Here is a 15373-nt window from a genome sequence, read left to right as displayed (position 1 = left end):
GTGCTTTATAGAGCCATTAGGAAACTAAAACTAAGGTAATTGGAGAGAACACAAACCAGTATAGCTAGCCAGCTGATTCACTTCCAGTGTAACTGTAAATCCACCAAAGTGGAAACTGAAAGTGGAAATCAATTAAATTGAGCATATATGTCCTAATATAGATTAGGTATAACAGAATAAAAATGCGTGAAGGTTTTTTTTTTTCCTCAATCAAATTATGAATTTCATCAGATTTTCTATAGATGCGGCAGCAGCTATAGTTAGTGCCACCAATGCTAGGGGAATCTTTGGTGTGCATGCATGTATTTGTTTCCACCAACTGGCAATATAGATTTAATTAGCCATAAACTGACACTTAATCCAGAAAGACACAAGGCCCCCCTTGTCACCCCTGATGCATTAAACTTCAGCACCAGCAAGGGACACTAGGTGGGGAAACTTCCTGTCCAAACAATGGCATTGGTTAAGCAATTAAGAGCTGGAGGTTGAATAGAAACAGACTGATCCTGCAGCTCAAATGCTAATTTGTAATTTATGTGTATCACCAAATGGTTCCAGTGAGCTTTCTGAGAAAACCTCTGATTTACATCTGTTTTCGGTACCTCCCACGGTTTGGCAGAATAAAACACGGCGCTCCAGGGAACAAGGACAGCCAGCTGGCACCAACCTGATGCACAGGCTTTCATTCTCCGTTCACTGGTGGCTTCTCATTTAGGTGCAGTTCAAACCAGTTCCATTAATGCCCAATGTGTGTACAATTCAAAAGTCTCAGATATCCACGGAACAGTCATAATTCATGAAAGTAGAGGAGAAAATCAGCTACAGCAGAGTGATTCCCAGCTCATTTAAGTAAAATATTTTATCATGACAATTAAAATCCTGATAAAATCATTAATTATCAATTATCATTAGTTTCATTTCCATTTAATTTAATACATCTCAAAGAGCAAGGAGGGGCTTGGCACAACCCCTCAGGATACAATCGTACAACATGCAGTGTTACACAAACACACAACACCCTCATACAATACACTCACCCAATATACAGTCTCTCTCTCTCTCTCTCTCTATCACACACACACACACACATACACACATGCACAGTGTACACATACAGAACAATCCCTTATGCATGAATACAGTACAGTACTGTACACTCTTACACTCATACAATGCCCCCAGTGTCACACACACACACATACACATCCGGGGGTAGGTTTTTATGTCATTACTTTCACTTTCAGACCCCCCACCCAGAATGAAACAGGGTAAGACGGCACCTCAAGCAAGGGAGAAAGAGGGGGAGAGAACATGATGTATCATCAACACCCCCCACAAATTGTTTCACTCTGTTTCTTGATTGTGGTGTTAAAACATTTTTGGGCAACAACCACAGATCAGTCATGTATAGTCAGCACTGACAAAGCTCTGCTCAGCTTTGGTTACGGATCTGAAATGTGACACTCCAAGTACTCCACTGATAATTTTAAGAGTCAATCCAATTACTTGAGGCTCAAAGGGTTTAATGATTTAAAAATCAGAACAGAGCAGTTCTCAGCGTTGGGGGGTTTTGGACATTTGCAGTCATGACGCAACCATTTTGACATAAATAGGCCAGATAAATAAATATGCAATCTAAACTAACTTGCAGCCCAAATGCACTGAAACGACCCTTGACGGCATCCAGTTTCTGCAGTTTGTTTACCTTTAAAAGGGGCTAGACAGTTCATTTGTTATTGGTTTTCTTTGCAGAGACATTTTTATGTGTTTGAAGCACTGTAAAAGGGAAGAAATGAGGAAGGTTAGACCTGTTATTAGCAGCTCGTAAAAATACACAGGCTCTGGAATAAACTTATTTTCATACGCTGCACTACACTACTGATTATACTTACATTTGTCAGAATACAACATATATACATATGAGTTCACTGAGGAAATTCATTTTAATTAAGCTTTTTCAACCGGAATCGTCAGTTGATCAGTGCTACTGGTATTTCTAAGATTCATAAGATTAAACTGACTGTCAGCTAATTTGAAGATGATGTTCTCTCCATATAAAACAATTAAGACCAAATCTGTTTCACAAACTGGACAGAAATTGAATGGGGTATATTTTTAATATACCACACTGTAAAAAAGTAGGTTACAAAAGTGAAAACATAAATACGACATATGGTTTAAAAACAACTGGCACCACTGATCTGCTCTGTCATTGGTCAGTCAATGAACTAAAGGGTTCAGAGGTGTTGGAGGTGGAGGTGGGGTCAGCCATTGGACTAAAGGTCTCAAATGTGTTGGAGGAGGACGTGGAGTCAGTCATTGGACCGAGGGGCTCAGAGGTGTTGGAGTAGTCGTCAGTCATCGGACTGAAAGGCTCAGAGGTGTTGGAGTAGTCGTCAGTCATCGGACTGAAAGGCTCAGAGGTGTTTGTGGAGGATGTGGGGTCAGTCATTGGACCGAAGGGCTCAGAGGTGTTGGAGTAGTCGTCAGTCATCGGACTGAAAGGCTCAGAGGTGTTTGTGGAGGAGGTGGGGTCAGTCATTGGACCGAAGGGCTCAGAGGTGTTGGAGTAGTCGTCAGTCATAAGACCGAAGGGCTCAGATGTGTTGGAGGAGGAGGTGGGGTCAATCATTTCACTAAAGGACTCAGTAGTGTTGGAGGAGAAAGTAGGGTCAATCAGTTGACTAAATGGCTCAGAGGTGTTGGAGGAGGTGGAGTCAGTCATTGGAATGAAGGGCTCAGAGATGGGGTCAGTCATTGGAATTAAGGGCTCAGATATGGGGTCAGTCATTGGAATTAAGGGCTCAGAGATGGGGTCAGTCATTGCAATTAAGGGCTCAGAGATGGGATTAGGCATTGGAATAAAGGGTTCAGAGGTAGTGGGGTCAGGTACATCAATGGCCAGGTACTCCAGCTGGAACCCGCCTGCTGTGACTGAAGAGTCTGACAGGAACTTCAGAGTCATGACGTTCCCTGGGCAAGAGGCAAGATGGATTGAATGAGTTTAACATGTAGAACTCAAGCAAGTAAGAGGACAAATTGACATGTTCTCTGATTCAGCTAGAGATAGTACAGCGTTTCCTTTTGAACTGATAATTTCTTGTTTTGATCTCTGCTTACAGATTTTTTTACTTATTCTGGAAGACTGATGATGCTTTTCTCTTTTATACTGATAAACAGAATTGGCTTGTTGCCTAGGAACCAAACTACTAGCTGAAAACCAAATGCTCAGTAAGAATAACCTTTTGGCAATGTGTGCATGTTCAGTGTTCAATGTGTTTTAAAATGAAGACTGCATAAAGCTAATTTGCTCTGTATCAAAATGACTGTTTCCAGGATGATTGCTATAAGTGGCAGCAAATTTTAACAATTTTAACAAACATAAATAGAGATTACTAAATTTAGTTCCATACCTGTGCTGAGTAAATCTTCTGGGAGTTCATCACCACAGAATCTGGAAAAAAATGTAATGAGCTTCTTTTATTTAATTACAGATTCACACACAACTGCTGAAATACGTATTGTGAATAGCAGATTAATATAAAGGCTTCCAGATGGTTGTGTAAAATCTTTCCACAACATTTTATGCTGAGGACAACTAGTGCTGTTTATCTATCAATTTATTCTCTAATTACCTGTTTATGTATGGAAAAAAAGATATTGAACATATGACATACTTGACATATGAACCGTGTTCCTCAGAAAGCAACTCTGAAGCAATAGCAGACTTGAGAAATTTAAAATCACTGGGACATAATTGTCCTTCTTCTTCCAGAGGTAGTGTGGGTTTAAATAAACTAGAAATGCTCTGGTTACAGCTACAATAGTTTGTCCCAGCAATAAGCCAAGAATCCACAGGCCACCAATTTGGAATGTAGGCTATGAAACAGTCAATGAACTGTCAATCCGAAGAACACATAGCTCCAGTAGCAGCAGTGCTTCCTGTATACGTCGAGTACAGCACAGTAGGGACTCTAGATGCACAGCAGACAATTTCAAAATCCAAGCCAATCCAATGGTTAATACAGTGCCATGAAAAAGTATTTGTCCCCTTCCTGATTTCCTCCATTACTTCTTATTTGTCACACTGAATGGTTTCAGATCTTTAGACAAAATGCAATATTAGACAAAAGGAACCTGAGCAAACACAAAACACATTTTAAAATTATTATTTAATTTATATAATGAAAAAAATCATCAAACCTTCATATCACCTTTGTAACTTTACGTAACTGCCCCCTTAAACTTAATAACTGGTTGCACCAACTGTAGCATCAATCATTGCAACATTGATAGGTTTTCAAGCATGAGCTGCTTGTTTCAAGTCCCAACATAGCATCTTTACTGGGTTCAAATGAGGCCACTCAAAAACTTTCATTTTGTTTCTTGTCAGCCATTGATATGTGGACCTGCTTTTGTGTTTTGGATCATAGTCTTGCTGCATAACCAAATCATGCTTCAGCTTCAGCTTGCAGGCAGACGGACATTCTCCTTAAGAATTTTCAGCTACAGAGCAGGATTCATGGTTCCTTCAATAATGGGAAGTCGTCCAGCTCCTGAGGCAGCAAAGCATCCCCCACACCATCACACTACCATCACGTTTGACTGTTGGTATGATGTTCTTATTGTGAAATCCTATAATTGCTTTACTCCAAACATAATGGGACCCGTGTCATTCAAAAAGTTCCACTTTGACTCATTTGTCTATAGAACATAATCCCAAAAGCTTGGGGATCATCCAGGTACTTTTTTGGAAATGTAAAGCAAGCATTGGTTTTTCTCTTGGTTAGCAGTGGTTAGGGTTAGGGTTAGGAAAACGGTAAGTCTGAGGGTTGAGACCAGTTTACGGCCGTGTTCATCAGCATGTAGAAAGGTTAGAACATGGGTTTGTTTGTAATTCTCTAGTAGCATGGGTTCCTATAACCATAAAAAAGATTTATAATGTATACATATTTTTTCAAGGAGAACTTTTAAATGACCTCAAACATATTATTTTGAATTTGTATTATTGTCTTTGTTTTTCATCAATTTTACAAGAGTAATCAGATGTTTTCAAAAGTACCTATGGTTTCAATAAGGTTTTAGGGCTCAAAAAAACGGTAAGTCTGAGGGTTGAGGCAAGTTTACGGCTGTGTTCAGCTGCTTAAGGAAAGGTTAGGATATGGTTTCGTTTTTAATTTTGGATGAGCCAACAATTTTCTCTAGTACTGCTCTGGTGTGGCTGAAGCGCGGCTGACATCACATGCTTCGAAGGAGAGCACATGGGAGCCTGCATTTCCCAAATCTACAGGTTGCAGCAATGAGTGCTGAATAAATACAATTGGGCATATTAAACTGAGGAGGAAAAAGCATGAAAAAATGTTAAAGCCACTAAAAGTGTTCACCTCCCGGCAAAGCCCGAGATGTCGTCATAGCTGTCGTAGATCTCCAGGTAATCTGCGAGACAGCCCGTGTCCTCCTCCACGTCAAACTCAAGAAATCGCAATCGGATCTGCTGACCGTAGCGCACCCTGATGTGCCAGTAGCAGATTTGCTCGTCCTCGTACTCCTCTGGGTACCTTGGCGACTGGATGATCCGCTGCTGGTCGGTCAAGACTCCCCCACACTCTTTTGCTGTTGGGGGATGGGGGGTTGGGGGAGGGGTGGGTTCACAGGGATGACAGGCCATCAGCAGGGGAGTTACAGTCACTCAAATTACAATTTTTATTTTTTTATTTTAGAATTGTTTTTATTTTGGAATTTTTATTATCATAGTTCTTCTTCCTCTGTTTGATATTATTTTGACTTGGAATCTTCTTTTTAAACATCATATAAATGTTTCATAAATTAAGTTTATTATCGTAATTTAGACATGATGATATTGCTTGTGATGCTGCCTGTTGGGATGCCGTTTTGAGAGACTAAATTTTACAGGCTAAGTCAAATCGGACAATTAAATTGTATGTTTTAATGGGTATACCAACTTCAGAACGTTGATGGCAGATGACAGTTAAGAACACTGCAATGTTTTCATGAGTAACACACATTTGGCTTGCAGTATTGGTGCAAGCCAATTGTTTTGTGTTTTTTTTAAACAGAGGCAAACATTATATTGTTTTGTTTCCTGAAAGGGTGAATGACTTACACTCCTGCAGAACAGGAGCAGATAAAACTAAAAGTATTTTCCAAGTGGGTTAGAAAAATGATTGACTTCCACGTAAGTTTCAGGTAATGTATTTTACATAATGTATTTTTAATATTTCTTTACGACATTCTCAAAGCTGACCACATCCTCTGTGTAAAATGAGTTTAATGAGTATATTATATGGAAATTAAAAAAATTATAGTCCAATGACAAAAATATGAAAAGGATGAAAGTAATAAGCATGTAGTGAGACTTTGTTAACAGTCTCACCTCAGCACAGTGGTCTCTGCTCTCTGAAACCAGCACAGGACGCTGACCCAGAAAGCAACCCAGGCAGAAACCAGACCAAAACCCTTTGACACCGCTATTCATCAGGGGCTTCTGGGTTTTGGAACGTCTCTACCACAGAAACAGCGCGGTGGCTTCTGCGTTATTCACAGCCGATTACATCGCTGTCAGGAGGCCGGGGCAGTGACGTGTCTCCTCCCACTGCCACTGGTGTGACCACCGCCTCCTTACCCACAATCCCACAGTGCTCACCGGTGGGGTTGTAGCAGTAGACGTCCCACCTCTCGCTCTTGTTCAACCTGTAGCCGTAGTCGATGATTCCGACTTTGCCAAAGCCGCAGTTGGAGCCGGATTTGACAATGGGGTAGCCAACACGGCCTCGATCGAACCAGCCGGCAGCGCAAACATGAAACCCTGTTGCAGGATGGGGAAGGGGTGGGGGGGGGGGGTTAATGGCTTCCACATTTAGTAGGGCTAAATCCCTTTCTCAGATTACCATCACCACGAACATGTTTCAGTGCCTCACTAGAAACACACACGGTGGCATCATATGCATACCCTATAGAGTTACACACACATTAGTAACAATGTCAACAGATTTGGTCATTTGCAAGTAATACGATGCCATTATTAGATCTGGGGGGAGGGGAGGTAACAAAGTCTTTCCTAAAACAGAGGCTTTATAATGGTATTAGCACTCTGCGCAAAAACCACGGAAAACCTAAATGTTTCCTCTGCCTTCTGTTATAATTCAGCAACCACAGCCAGGAAGTAAAACCAGACCTCCCAGGATAACTGCAGTCAAAACGAGAGAGCGACATTATTAATCAATCATGCATGTCCAAGCCAAAACACTTTCTCATTAAAGAGCAGGGCTAGCCCACAGAAACAGTTGCATAATACTGGTAGTGCCTTGTAGGAAACCCTTGAGAGAAAGGAGGATGGCTCCAGACATGTTTCTGATAGATGGCATGGGAACAAAGGCACCCTGTCTGGAAGCATATTCCCCAGGCTGCTCTCGCTCTGCTGTGCTCTCTACAGTCCACTAAACCCCACAGCAAATCACTGAGTTATTGGCGGAAGTGGAAGATTAACATGACTGGACAACTAACACAGCAGGAGTTACTCACCAACTTCCCTAGGGAAGCTATTTTTTGTATGTGTGTTGGGGAGTGTGGAGGTATGGCAGGGTAGTTTGGAAGTGATCTTGTGGAGGAGTGTAGGTGAAAGTGGAGGAGTGTAGGTGTGAGTGGGGTGTGTAGGTGTTAGAGGGGTGTGTAAATGTGAGAGGGATGTGTAGAAGTGTGGGGTGTGTAGGTGTAAGAGGGATGTGTAAATGTGAGAGGGATGTGTAGGAGTGTGGGGTGTGTAGGTGTAAGAGGGATGTGTAGGTGTGACAGGAGTGTATCGGTGCGAGCGGGGTGTGTAGGTGTGAGAGGGGTGCATAGGTGTGTGTGGGGGGGTGTGTAGGTGTAGGGGGGTTTGGAATACAGACCTATTTGCCGGGCTGCCTCCAACTGGTCGTAGGTGGCTAGTTTCCCCCCCTCAAATCTGCACACCGCTTTGGCCTCCAAGTACGTCAGCTGGTACCTCCCTTTGCGCGACTCACGGTGGTACACCCCAGCTGCTTGCTCTAAGGAGAGATTATTATTTTTATTATTCATAATAATAATAATAATTATTATTATTATAATAACTAAGATTATGTAATCATTCAGTTAACACCGTTAACCATGCAGGTTCTCAATTGTAGTGATGACCCAAAGAATCATAGTAGGCACAGTGAGATTAAGTACCCAATCAGATGTAGGGGGATGATATGGCAGCCACCAATTGGTAAATGGACTGCATTTATATAGCGCTTTTATCCAACGCGCTTTACAATTGATGCCTCTCATTCATCCATTCGCACACACACTCACACACCAACGGTGAAAGGCTGCAATATAAGGTACCAATCAGCTCATTGGGGGCAATTAGAGGTTAGGTGCCTTGCTCAGGGACACTTCAACACGCCCAGGGCGGGGATCGAACCGGCAACCCTCCGGCTGCCAGACAACCACTCTTACCTCCTGAGCTATGTTCGGCACTAGAAAGAGAGTTTTGTTTCCACCACGACACTGGAGTTACCACCCCTGCTCTTTTGACAACTGCCGTAGGCTCTTTAATTACCACAATGAAGTCAGGAGCTCGGTTAAACACCCAGGGGAAACTTACCAGCCTACCAACACTACTTCCAACAGTAGCTTTATTTTCCCAGCAGGTCACCCATACAAGTACTAGCCAAGCCCAGCCCAGCTCACCTTCGGCAGTCAGGTCATACTTCACAAAGTGCAGGGAGCACAGTGGGGCCACTGCTAGCACAGAGAGATCTATATCACCATAAAAACTCTGCGCTTCACTCGTATGATAAAACTTAAACAGGAGCAATGCATGACATCTGGGCATGCATCCAGAAGGGACTGCAAGCCCTGGGCTATTCCCGCGAGGTGAGCGCTATGCGCCTTAGTTTGAACAAGGCAGGATTGCGCAAACCTTGAGACCTAGATCAAATGGGCCGATCCGCCGATCTTTATTCTTAACGATCCCCTTTCGCCCTCCCTGTGGTCACGACGTGTTGGTAACCCCAGTGCACCTCAGACCTGTGACTGGAGGACAATACAGAGAGGGTCATGTGGTACAGTAAAAATGTTTCTTATGGATTCCAGATGTGTGCTGTAAGCATGTTCTGCTCATTACGTGTATCAGACAACCTTGGCAATCCATTAAAATGGTTTATGGCTTGAGCCAATTTTGTTTTCACTCCATTAAATGGTAAACTCTCGATTACCCCCCTGCTTTAGCACAGTGGCAATAGGAGTGGACAGGAGGAAAGTTCGCACTGGAACACAGTGTTCTCAAAACTTTTTGCATATTTCACATATGCTTGCCCAGTGCATAATGTTATATTAGCTGTTGATTTGCACATGCTCCTCCATCCATTATCAAACATTCCCTGGGTGCTCATTTCTAACAGAACCTCACTACTTGACTTCCCAGACTGTATAGTGGACCCACACCACATCAACAGTTTTGTGTGTAGCACAGTGTATTCACAAAAAGCACAGTCTATAGCTGACACTACACCGAGCACAGTCGGGACACAGCACAATCTACACACAAAGCACAGTCTATAACTGACACTACACAGAGCACCGCTGGTACACAGCACAATCTGCACACAAATCCCAAGAGATCAGTTCTGCTGGATCTGCCAGGGCTGCTCACATTTCCTCTGGCAATCATATATAGTCTTCTCCTTTAGTTCTTCTCTTAAAATGAACAGACACCCAACATACAGCTACAGCATTGCAGACACATCCTGTGAATGCTATGGTTTAACTAAGAAGCATACCTCTCAATTAGTGCATCCACAACCATTGATTTTCTTTGTACAGAAAGCTCACCTGTGAAAGGGTGACATTTCCTGCACTATCCACCCTCAGAGGTTCAGTGCAGTGCAATAGCCTCTCACCCCAACATCAAGTTCACAGTCCATTACATGTAAATAGCATTTAAATTCACAAGAAATGAATAGGGCAGTTTCATAAATGCATGTTATGCGTTTAGTCTGGGGATGTGGATATGATTGTTCCAGTTCAGTTGATTTGTTGATTAAAACAGCAAGCTGGTTTAGAAACATCAAAGCAAAATTACCTCCTAGCATCCCACATTACATAGGATTGAGAGACATTACTAAACTACATCTGAAAATCACAGAATAGGCCTATCTTAACAGCTATTTTTCCAACAGTAATATATCAATTGATATAGCTTCTGAATTCTGAACAAACTATCAAACTTAAATTCATATACTGGTAAGTCCAGTCGACTTGTCCTACTGCCTGTATGCATTTCAACTGTTTTAATACCATGTAAGGTGACCTTGAGTGCTCAAATAGGTGCCTGATAAATAAATAAAAATAATTAATTAAAAACAACAACAACAATAATTATCATTGTTATTATTAGTAGTAGTATTGTTATTGTTATGACCAAATTTGATCACGGCAATGGTATTAACAAAAAGAAATATTGAAATTGAAATATTTTTCAACGTGAAAATATCAGATGACCACAGAACCTCATTTTAATGCTTTGTCCAGAAAGGAAACTCCAACATAACTGTACTACTAGACTAGATCGTTGCCTCTCCGACGTGATTCGGAGGAAAGACTACCCCCTACTGACCAAAACCACCACTTTCATCAGCTTTTCCAGGAGCTCTCCCATCCGAGTAGGCTACTACAAAGCCCAGAGCCATTAAGGACGGTTTCTGCCATCGCCAAGAAAAGGCAACTGGGTGGCTTAGCTTCTGGTGTAGGACGAAATGCTTGACAGTTAATCCAGCAAAACAGAAAAAACGTTTGGTAGTACTTGTCTGTTTAAATATACGTTTTCTGCTAACTCAGTTTCAGACACCGGATCTCTTGTTCGGCTTTCTTCATTCACTGTAACTATATGTTGCAATATTCAGTCAATGACCATAAATCAATTACCAAAATTAAAAACGTATGTTACCTTGTAACAGTAGGCTAGAGGTCTAAACTGATAATCGATTTCACATGTTAGGCTAAAAGTTCGGTCCAGGCTGCATACACTTTTTTTCAAACAAGCCGGGGCTTACCCAGCCATATGGAGTTATGCAGTATTCCATTCTTGTAGCCCCACGCCTGCGTCTCCTCCAGGACGAAGCAGGCGGTCCATATGAGTCCGAACAGGAGCATCCCTACGTCTCGCGTGGCGTACATGGGAACTCCAGTGCCGCCACTAGCTCGCGCTGTACCCGAGGCCAATGTGGTGTCCAGACTTTTATAGCTGCGCTGCCTGTTTGTAGACTCCGTGAGGTCAGCGACGTTTCTCAAAACAAGGAATTTCCTGTAGAGTCAAGCCAGCCCAGCGACACGGAGTGATAAAAAACACGTATTTTAACCCCCTCGAAGAATAGTGCTGACGAATAATGCTAATATAATCTAGCCTACTAGAGCCAAGTTCCTGAGAGGACGGGTTTCGCAACTTTCCTTCGTTCAGCCATTTACAATCGGAATCAATCGGTAGTAGTATTGCGATGGCTAGTATTTCAAGTATATGCATTTTAAATAAGAAATCCAGACTCTAGTTTTTTCAAAAAAAAAGTATTGTGTTTTTTCATTTGTAGCCTATCTCACGAGCTTAGAAAAGTCACCGTAGTTTCTATCATGATACCCCAGGACGATTTATTTCAGTAGCCTATTTTCAGTATACTTGAAATAGCCTACCCTGATCTACAATATTTTTTCTTTGCGTCCCCCTCCCTTTGTTCCATCAGAAATGAGGCGGTCTCACAGGTTTTTATTGCGATAAAAGTGGATTCATTCAGCGGGCATCATTGTTCAATGATGCCTACTGCAAAGGTGGACTTGACTGTAGTGGCGAACAAACTAACTTTAATTACAACACTACAATACCTATGTGAAAATATGATAAAATAAATAAGATTTATTAGAAATTTTACATTCAAAGTTTTATTCGATCAGTTGTTTTAATTCAGTGTAGGCTCTTGCCATTTTGATACTGGCTAATAATAATAATAATAATAATTATTATTATTATTGTTATTTATTTATTATCAGACCCCGGTTATTGGGAGTAATCAGTTTATTCCAGTAGCCTATTTGTAGGCTACTGCTACATTGATAGGCTGCTTTTTACATGGTTATTTCCATAAGTGGCTATGCTCAGAAACATGCCAGTGTTCGTGGTAGCATGGTTTCATCTGGGATCATCAACTTCCACATGACATGCAGTTTCAAAAAGCCTGAAGAAATCATAGTAAGAGGTCTACATGCACTAAAATGGAATGTAAACGTAGTGATAGATGATAGAAAAATGAACAAATCGGGTCGGCACTGCAAGCGGAACATGAAACGTTAAAACGATGCGAACTGCTACTGTAGTAAATAGCCAACTAGCTAGCTGGCAGCTGACGATGTTTATAAATGCTTGATGGTCAGCATCAATATTTAACCAAACTAAATTTGTTTATGACTTGCATCATTGATAAACAGACAATAGTTTTCCCAAAACTCAAGTCCCAAAATTATAACATGAAAAAATGTGGCCCTATTACAATTTACTGTTAGCCTAAATGTAGGTCCAGTTGTCATGGTTCCTTATTCCGTTTGCTGTGCGGCGTCGTGGGTTAACTAATCGACGCCGTTTCGTGCTAATCGGATACTCAGTATCCCTGTTGGGGAAACTGAATGCTGTTTCAGATAACTGAGTGTGGTAATCTTCAGGACCGCCTGAGGGTGCTCCGTGATTGCTTTTGATTACGACCGATTGTTTGCACCTGATTGAGAGAGCTTATATATGCTCACGTGAGATCTGTTCTTCGCTTTAGTGTGTATTTACGTACACAAAAGCCAGTATAGAGAAAAGCTCTCTTAGAGAAACGGTGGTAAGAAAAAGGTATAGGATTTTTGAATTTAGCTTTTGTTTTGACTAGTAGTAAGACACCTGTCCTACTAGTCACCTAGCTTTAATTCTTTATTTTCCTTAAACGCCTCATTTAAGAGGCACCATTTTCTTTTGTTTTTCTTCAGACTGCACCGCAGTCTTTCTAAAGTTCACTCACTCCTTACGCCTTAGCTTCGTTCTCCTGCCGAGACATTTTGTGTTAGGATATTCTCCCTTAGGAGTTGAGTTCTTTTCGTTACCCCTTCCTCAAGTCTCTTACTGAGACCTAGGCCTAGTGGTTTTCACTTCGGTGGTAAGTTAAAGAAACCCCCTTTTTGAATTAGTTGCGTGTGGTCGTTAACACTTCCCCACCCTCACAATATGGCTTTCAGGAAATGTATATAGTATTGTCAAAATACAAAATGGCCTACTGTATTTTACTTTTGATACATTTTTTTTAACATATGGCCAAAATTAGGCTAGTGTGTATCATGACCAAATGATAATAATAATGCTAATATTACTCCTCCTACTACTAATAATAATTCATTTTATCTCAAAGCAGTATAGCCTAGCTTACAGAATGGCAAAGTTAAACGTTTAAAATAATGTGCAATATTATAAATTAAAGCAAGGCGTCATTCAAGCAAAATCAAGGATATAGGCCTGCTCACACTGACGGGAATATACTTCATCAGAGACCTACTTGTGGGTAATTACTAACAGCCCTACATTGTTTTTCCCTTTGCGACCTCAGACACACTTATGGGTTTTTTTTGTTTTTTTTGTTTGTTTGTTTGTTTGTTTGTTTGTTTGTTTTTCGAAGAACAAAGTGATTTCGCTTGGCCTCTCTGGTTCGCTTGACTTTTTTCAATTAAAATAGGCTACACCATACCCCGGAATATGCCTGGCTCTGAATGCCGGGAAACGAGCCAATACAGAGGCGAACAGCTGTGAGAATGACACAGCGTCAGTCGCATCCCTCCGTTGGTCTGGCAAAAATATTAAGCTGTCCTGCAGTTTCTGAGAATTAGGCCTATGCTATAACACTTGCGAATGACAATCCAGAGAGCTGTAAAGCCATCTAATGAATGCTAAATACAATCTTACAGGCTACAAAGAGACTGTCATCGGATAGCTGTCCGCCAAGTTACGATATGCTAAAACCGGCGAAATTTCGACAGCAGACGACCAAGTGTAAAGTAACCGAATTTTCAGCGTTTTCCTTTGTCACAATGCTAGGTTACTTTACCCACTCAGTTTTATTAGCGCACGTGTAAGAGAAACGGCAGTTGCCACTGACAACTTTCCTTAAAAAACGTCACAGTTGCTATATGCGAGGGGTTTCTCGAATTTACATTATTACATTACATTATAGGCATTTAGCAGACGCTCTTATCCAGAGCGACGTACAACAAGTGCGGATTTACGGATTTACGTTTTGAATTAATTGGAATAAACGGACAATGACCAGTAATCATGAATCCTGAGAAGTAACAGCTACCCACAAGTTGCTCAGATGTCCGTCATTAATTGAATCCAAACAGAAGAATTGAGCTTAATCGTTTTCTTGCCTAAATGCTCTCACTCAATCGTATTTTGTCTGTGTGTCTTAAACTTAGCCTAGGCATAAATAATGAAGGGTCCATTATTTTTGAGATAATGAAACCCCCAGTCCAGTGGTTAGAACGTCATGGAGCACTCTCACATCTTCACTTATTTTGCTTGAATAACATTCAGCAGTTAATTAGAAAGCATATGGTTTTCAGCTCTCTTTCTTGTTTCAGCTTGTGGATAAATGTACTCTTTGTTCTCTGTGGCTGCAACCTAGACATCTGGACAACATGAGCATTAGTAAATACTTGCAGATTCTGCAGTTAAAATACTGATGAAAAAGTAAAGATTTTCCAGTTTGTTTGCTAGGTTTGCTCTGGTAAAAAAAACATACATGGTACTTTGTAAAGAAATGGATTTGCTTAAATTTGTCTGCCTTATCTTTGGCATGCAGTTAAAATGAAATAGGTACAGATTATATAGCAAATTTGCACTCATTAATCAAGCAAAATTAATTTACACTTAGTGGTGTTTGGTTGAAGGGCAAGTTCTGGCCTCCTCTACAGTCTTTCACACTTAACAGCTGATACTTGAATTATTTTAATTTCCTACAATAGTATGGAAGTTTTCAGATATTAAAACCGTAATATAAACCAGGCTAGAACCATTCCTAGAAATGCCACTGTGTATGGAGGTTTTGTTTTCCTGGCTCAATTAGATAATTATTAGGTTTGTACATGCTGGTTTGCATTCATAGATTGGACCATAATAATAGATTTCATATTGGGGCGTAAAAAAAAAAGCTTGCAGCCGTGATTCATGACTACGTTTTATTAAAATGAAAGTCTACCTTATTAAGAGCAGAAGTTGGTATAAATTTCAGAAACAAATAAAGCCTCTTTGCCCACCCCTGATAAAAAAACCATACTC

The 15373-nt window shown here is 41.0% G+C and overlaps 1 protein-coding gene across 1 annotated transcript; it reads right to left on the bottom strand.

Moving 5' to 3' along the window:
• Window positions 1–2098: 2098 nt before the first annotated feature.
• tnfaip6 (tumor necrosis factor, alpha-induced protein 6) lies at window positions 2099–11416 on the bottom strand. The gene is made up of 6 exons (XM_035394406.1): window positions 11079–11416; window positions 7908–8045; window positions 6665–6826; window positions 5385–5613; window positions 3414–3454; window positions 2099–2973 (listed from the first exon to the last, which is right to left on the bottom strand). Exons 1-6 carry the CDS (start codon window positions 11200–11202, stop codon window positions 2210–2212), a joined length of 1458 nt encoding a protein of 485 aa, XP_035250297.1. The 5' UTR covers window positions 11203–11416; the 3' UTR covers window positions 2099–2209.
• Window positions 11417–15373: the final 3957 nt, after the last annotated feature.

This window comes from Anguilla anguilla, chromosome 15 (genome assembly GCF_013347855.1).
Source record: "Anguilla anguilla isolate fAngAng1 chromosome 15, fAngAng1.pri, whole genome shotgun sequence".
Taxonomy (NCBI): Eukaryota; Metazoa; Chordata; class Actinopteri; order Anguilliformes; family Anguillidae; genus Anguilla; species Anguilla anguilla.
Note: the sequence above shows the minus strand (reverse complement) of the source record. Positions and strands in the feature narration are given on the sequence as shown.

Excerpts from the sequence above, each read along its gene's own strand:
- tnfaip6 (XM_035394406.1), bottom strand. The coding sequence starts at position 11,202 with ATGTACGCCACGCGAGACGTAGGGATGCTCCTGTTCGGACTCATATGG. Across the intron at positions 5,614-6,664 it reads CTACTGCTACAACCCCACCG|CAAAAGAGTGTGGGGGAGTC; the intron begins GTGAGCACTGTG and ends ATCCCCCAACAG. Across the intron at positions 3,455-5,384 it reads ATCTCGGGCTTTGCCGGGAG|ATTCTGTGGTGATGAACTCC; the intron begins GTGAACACTTTT and ends ATTTTTTTCCAG.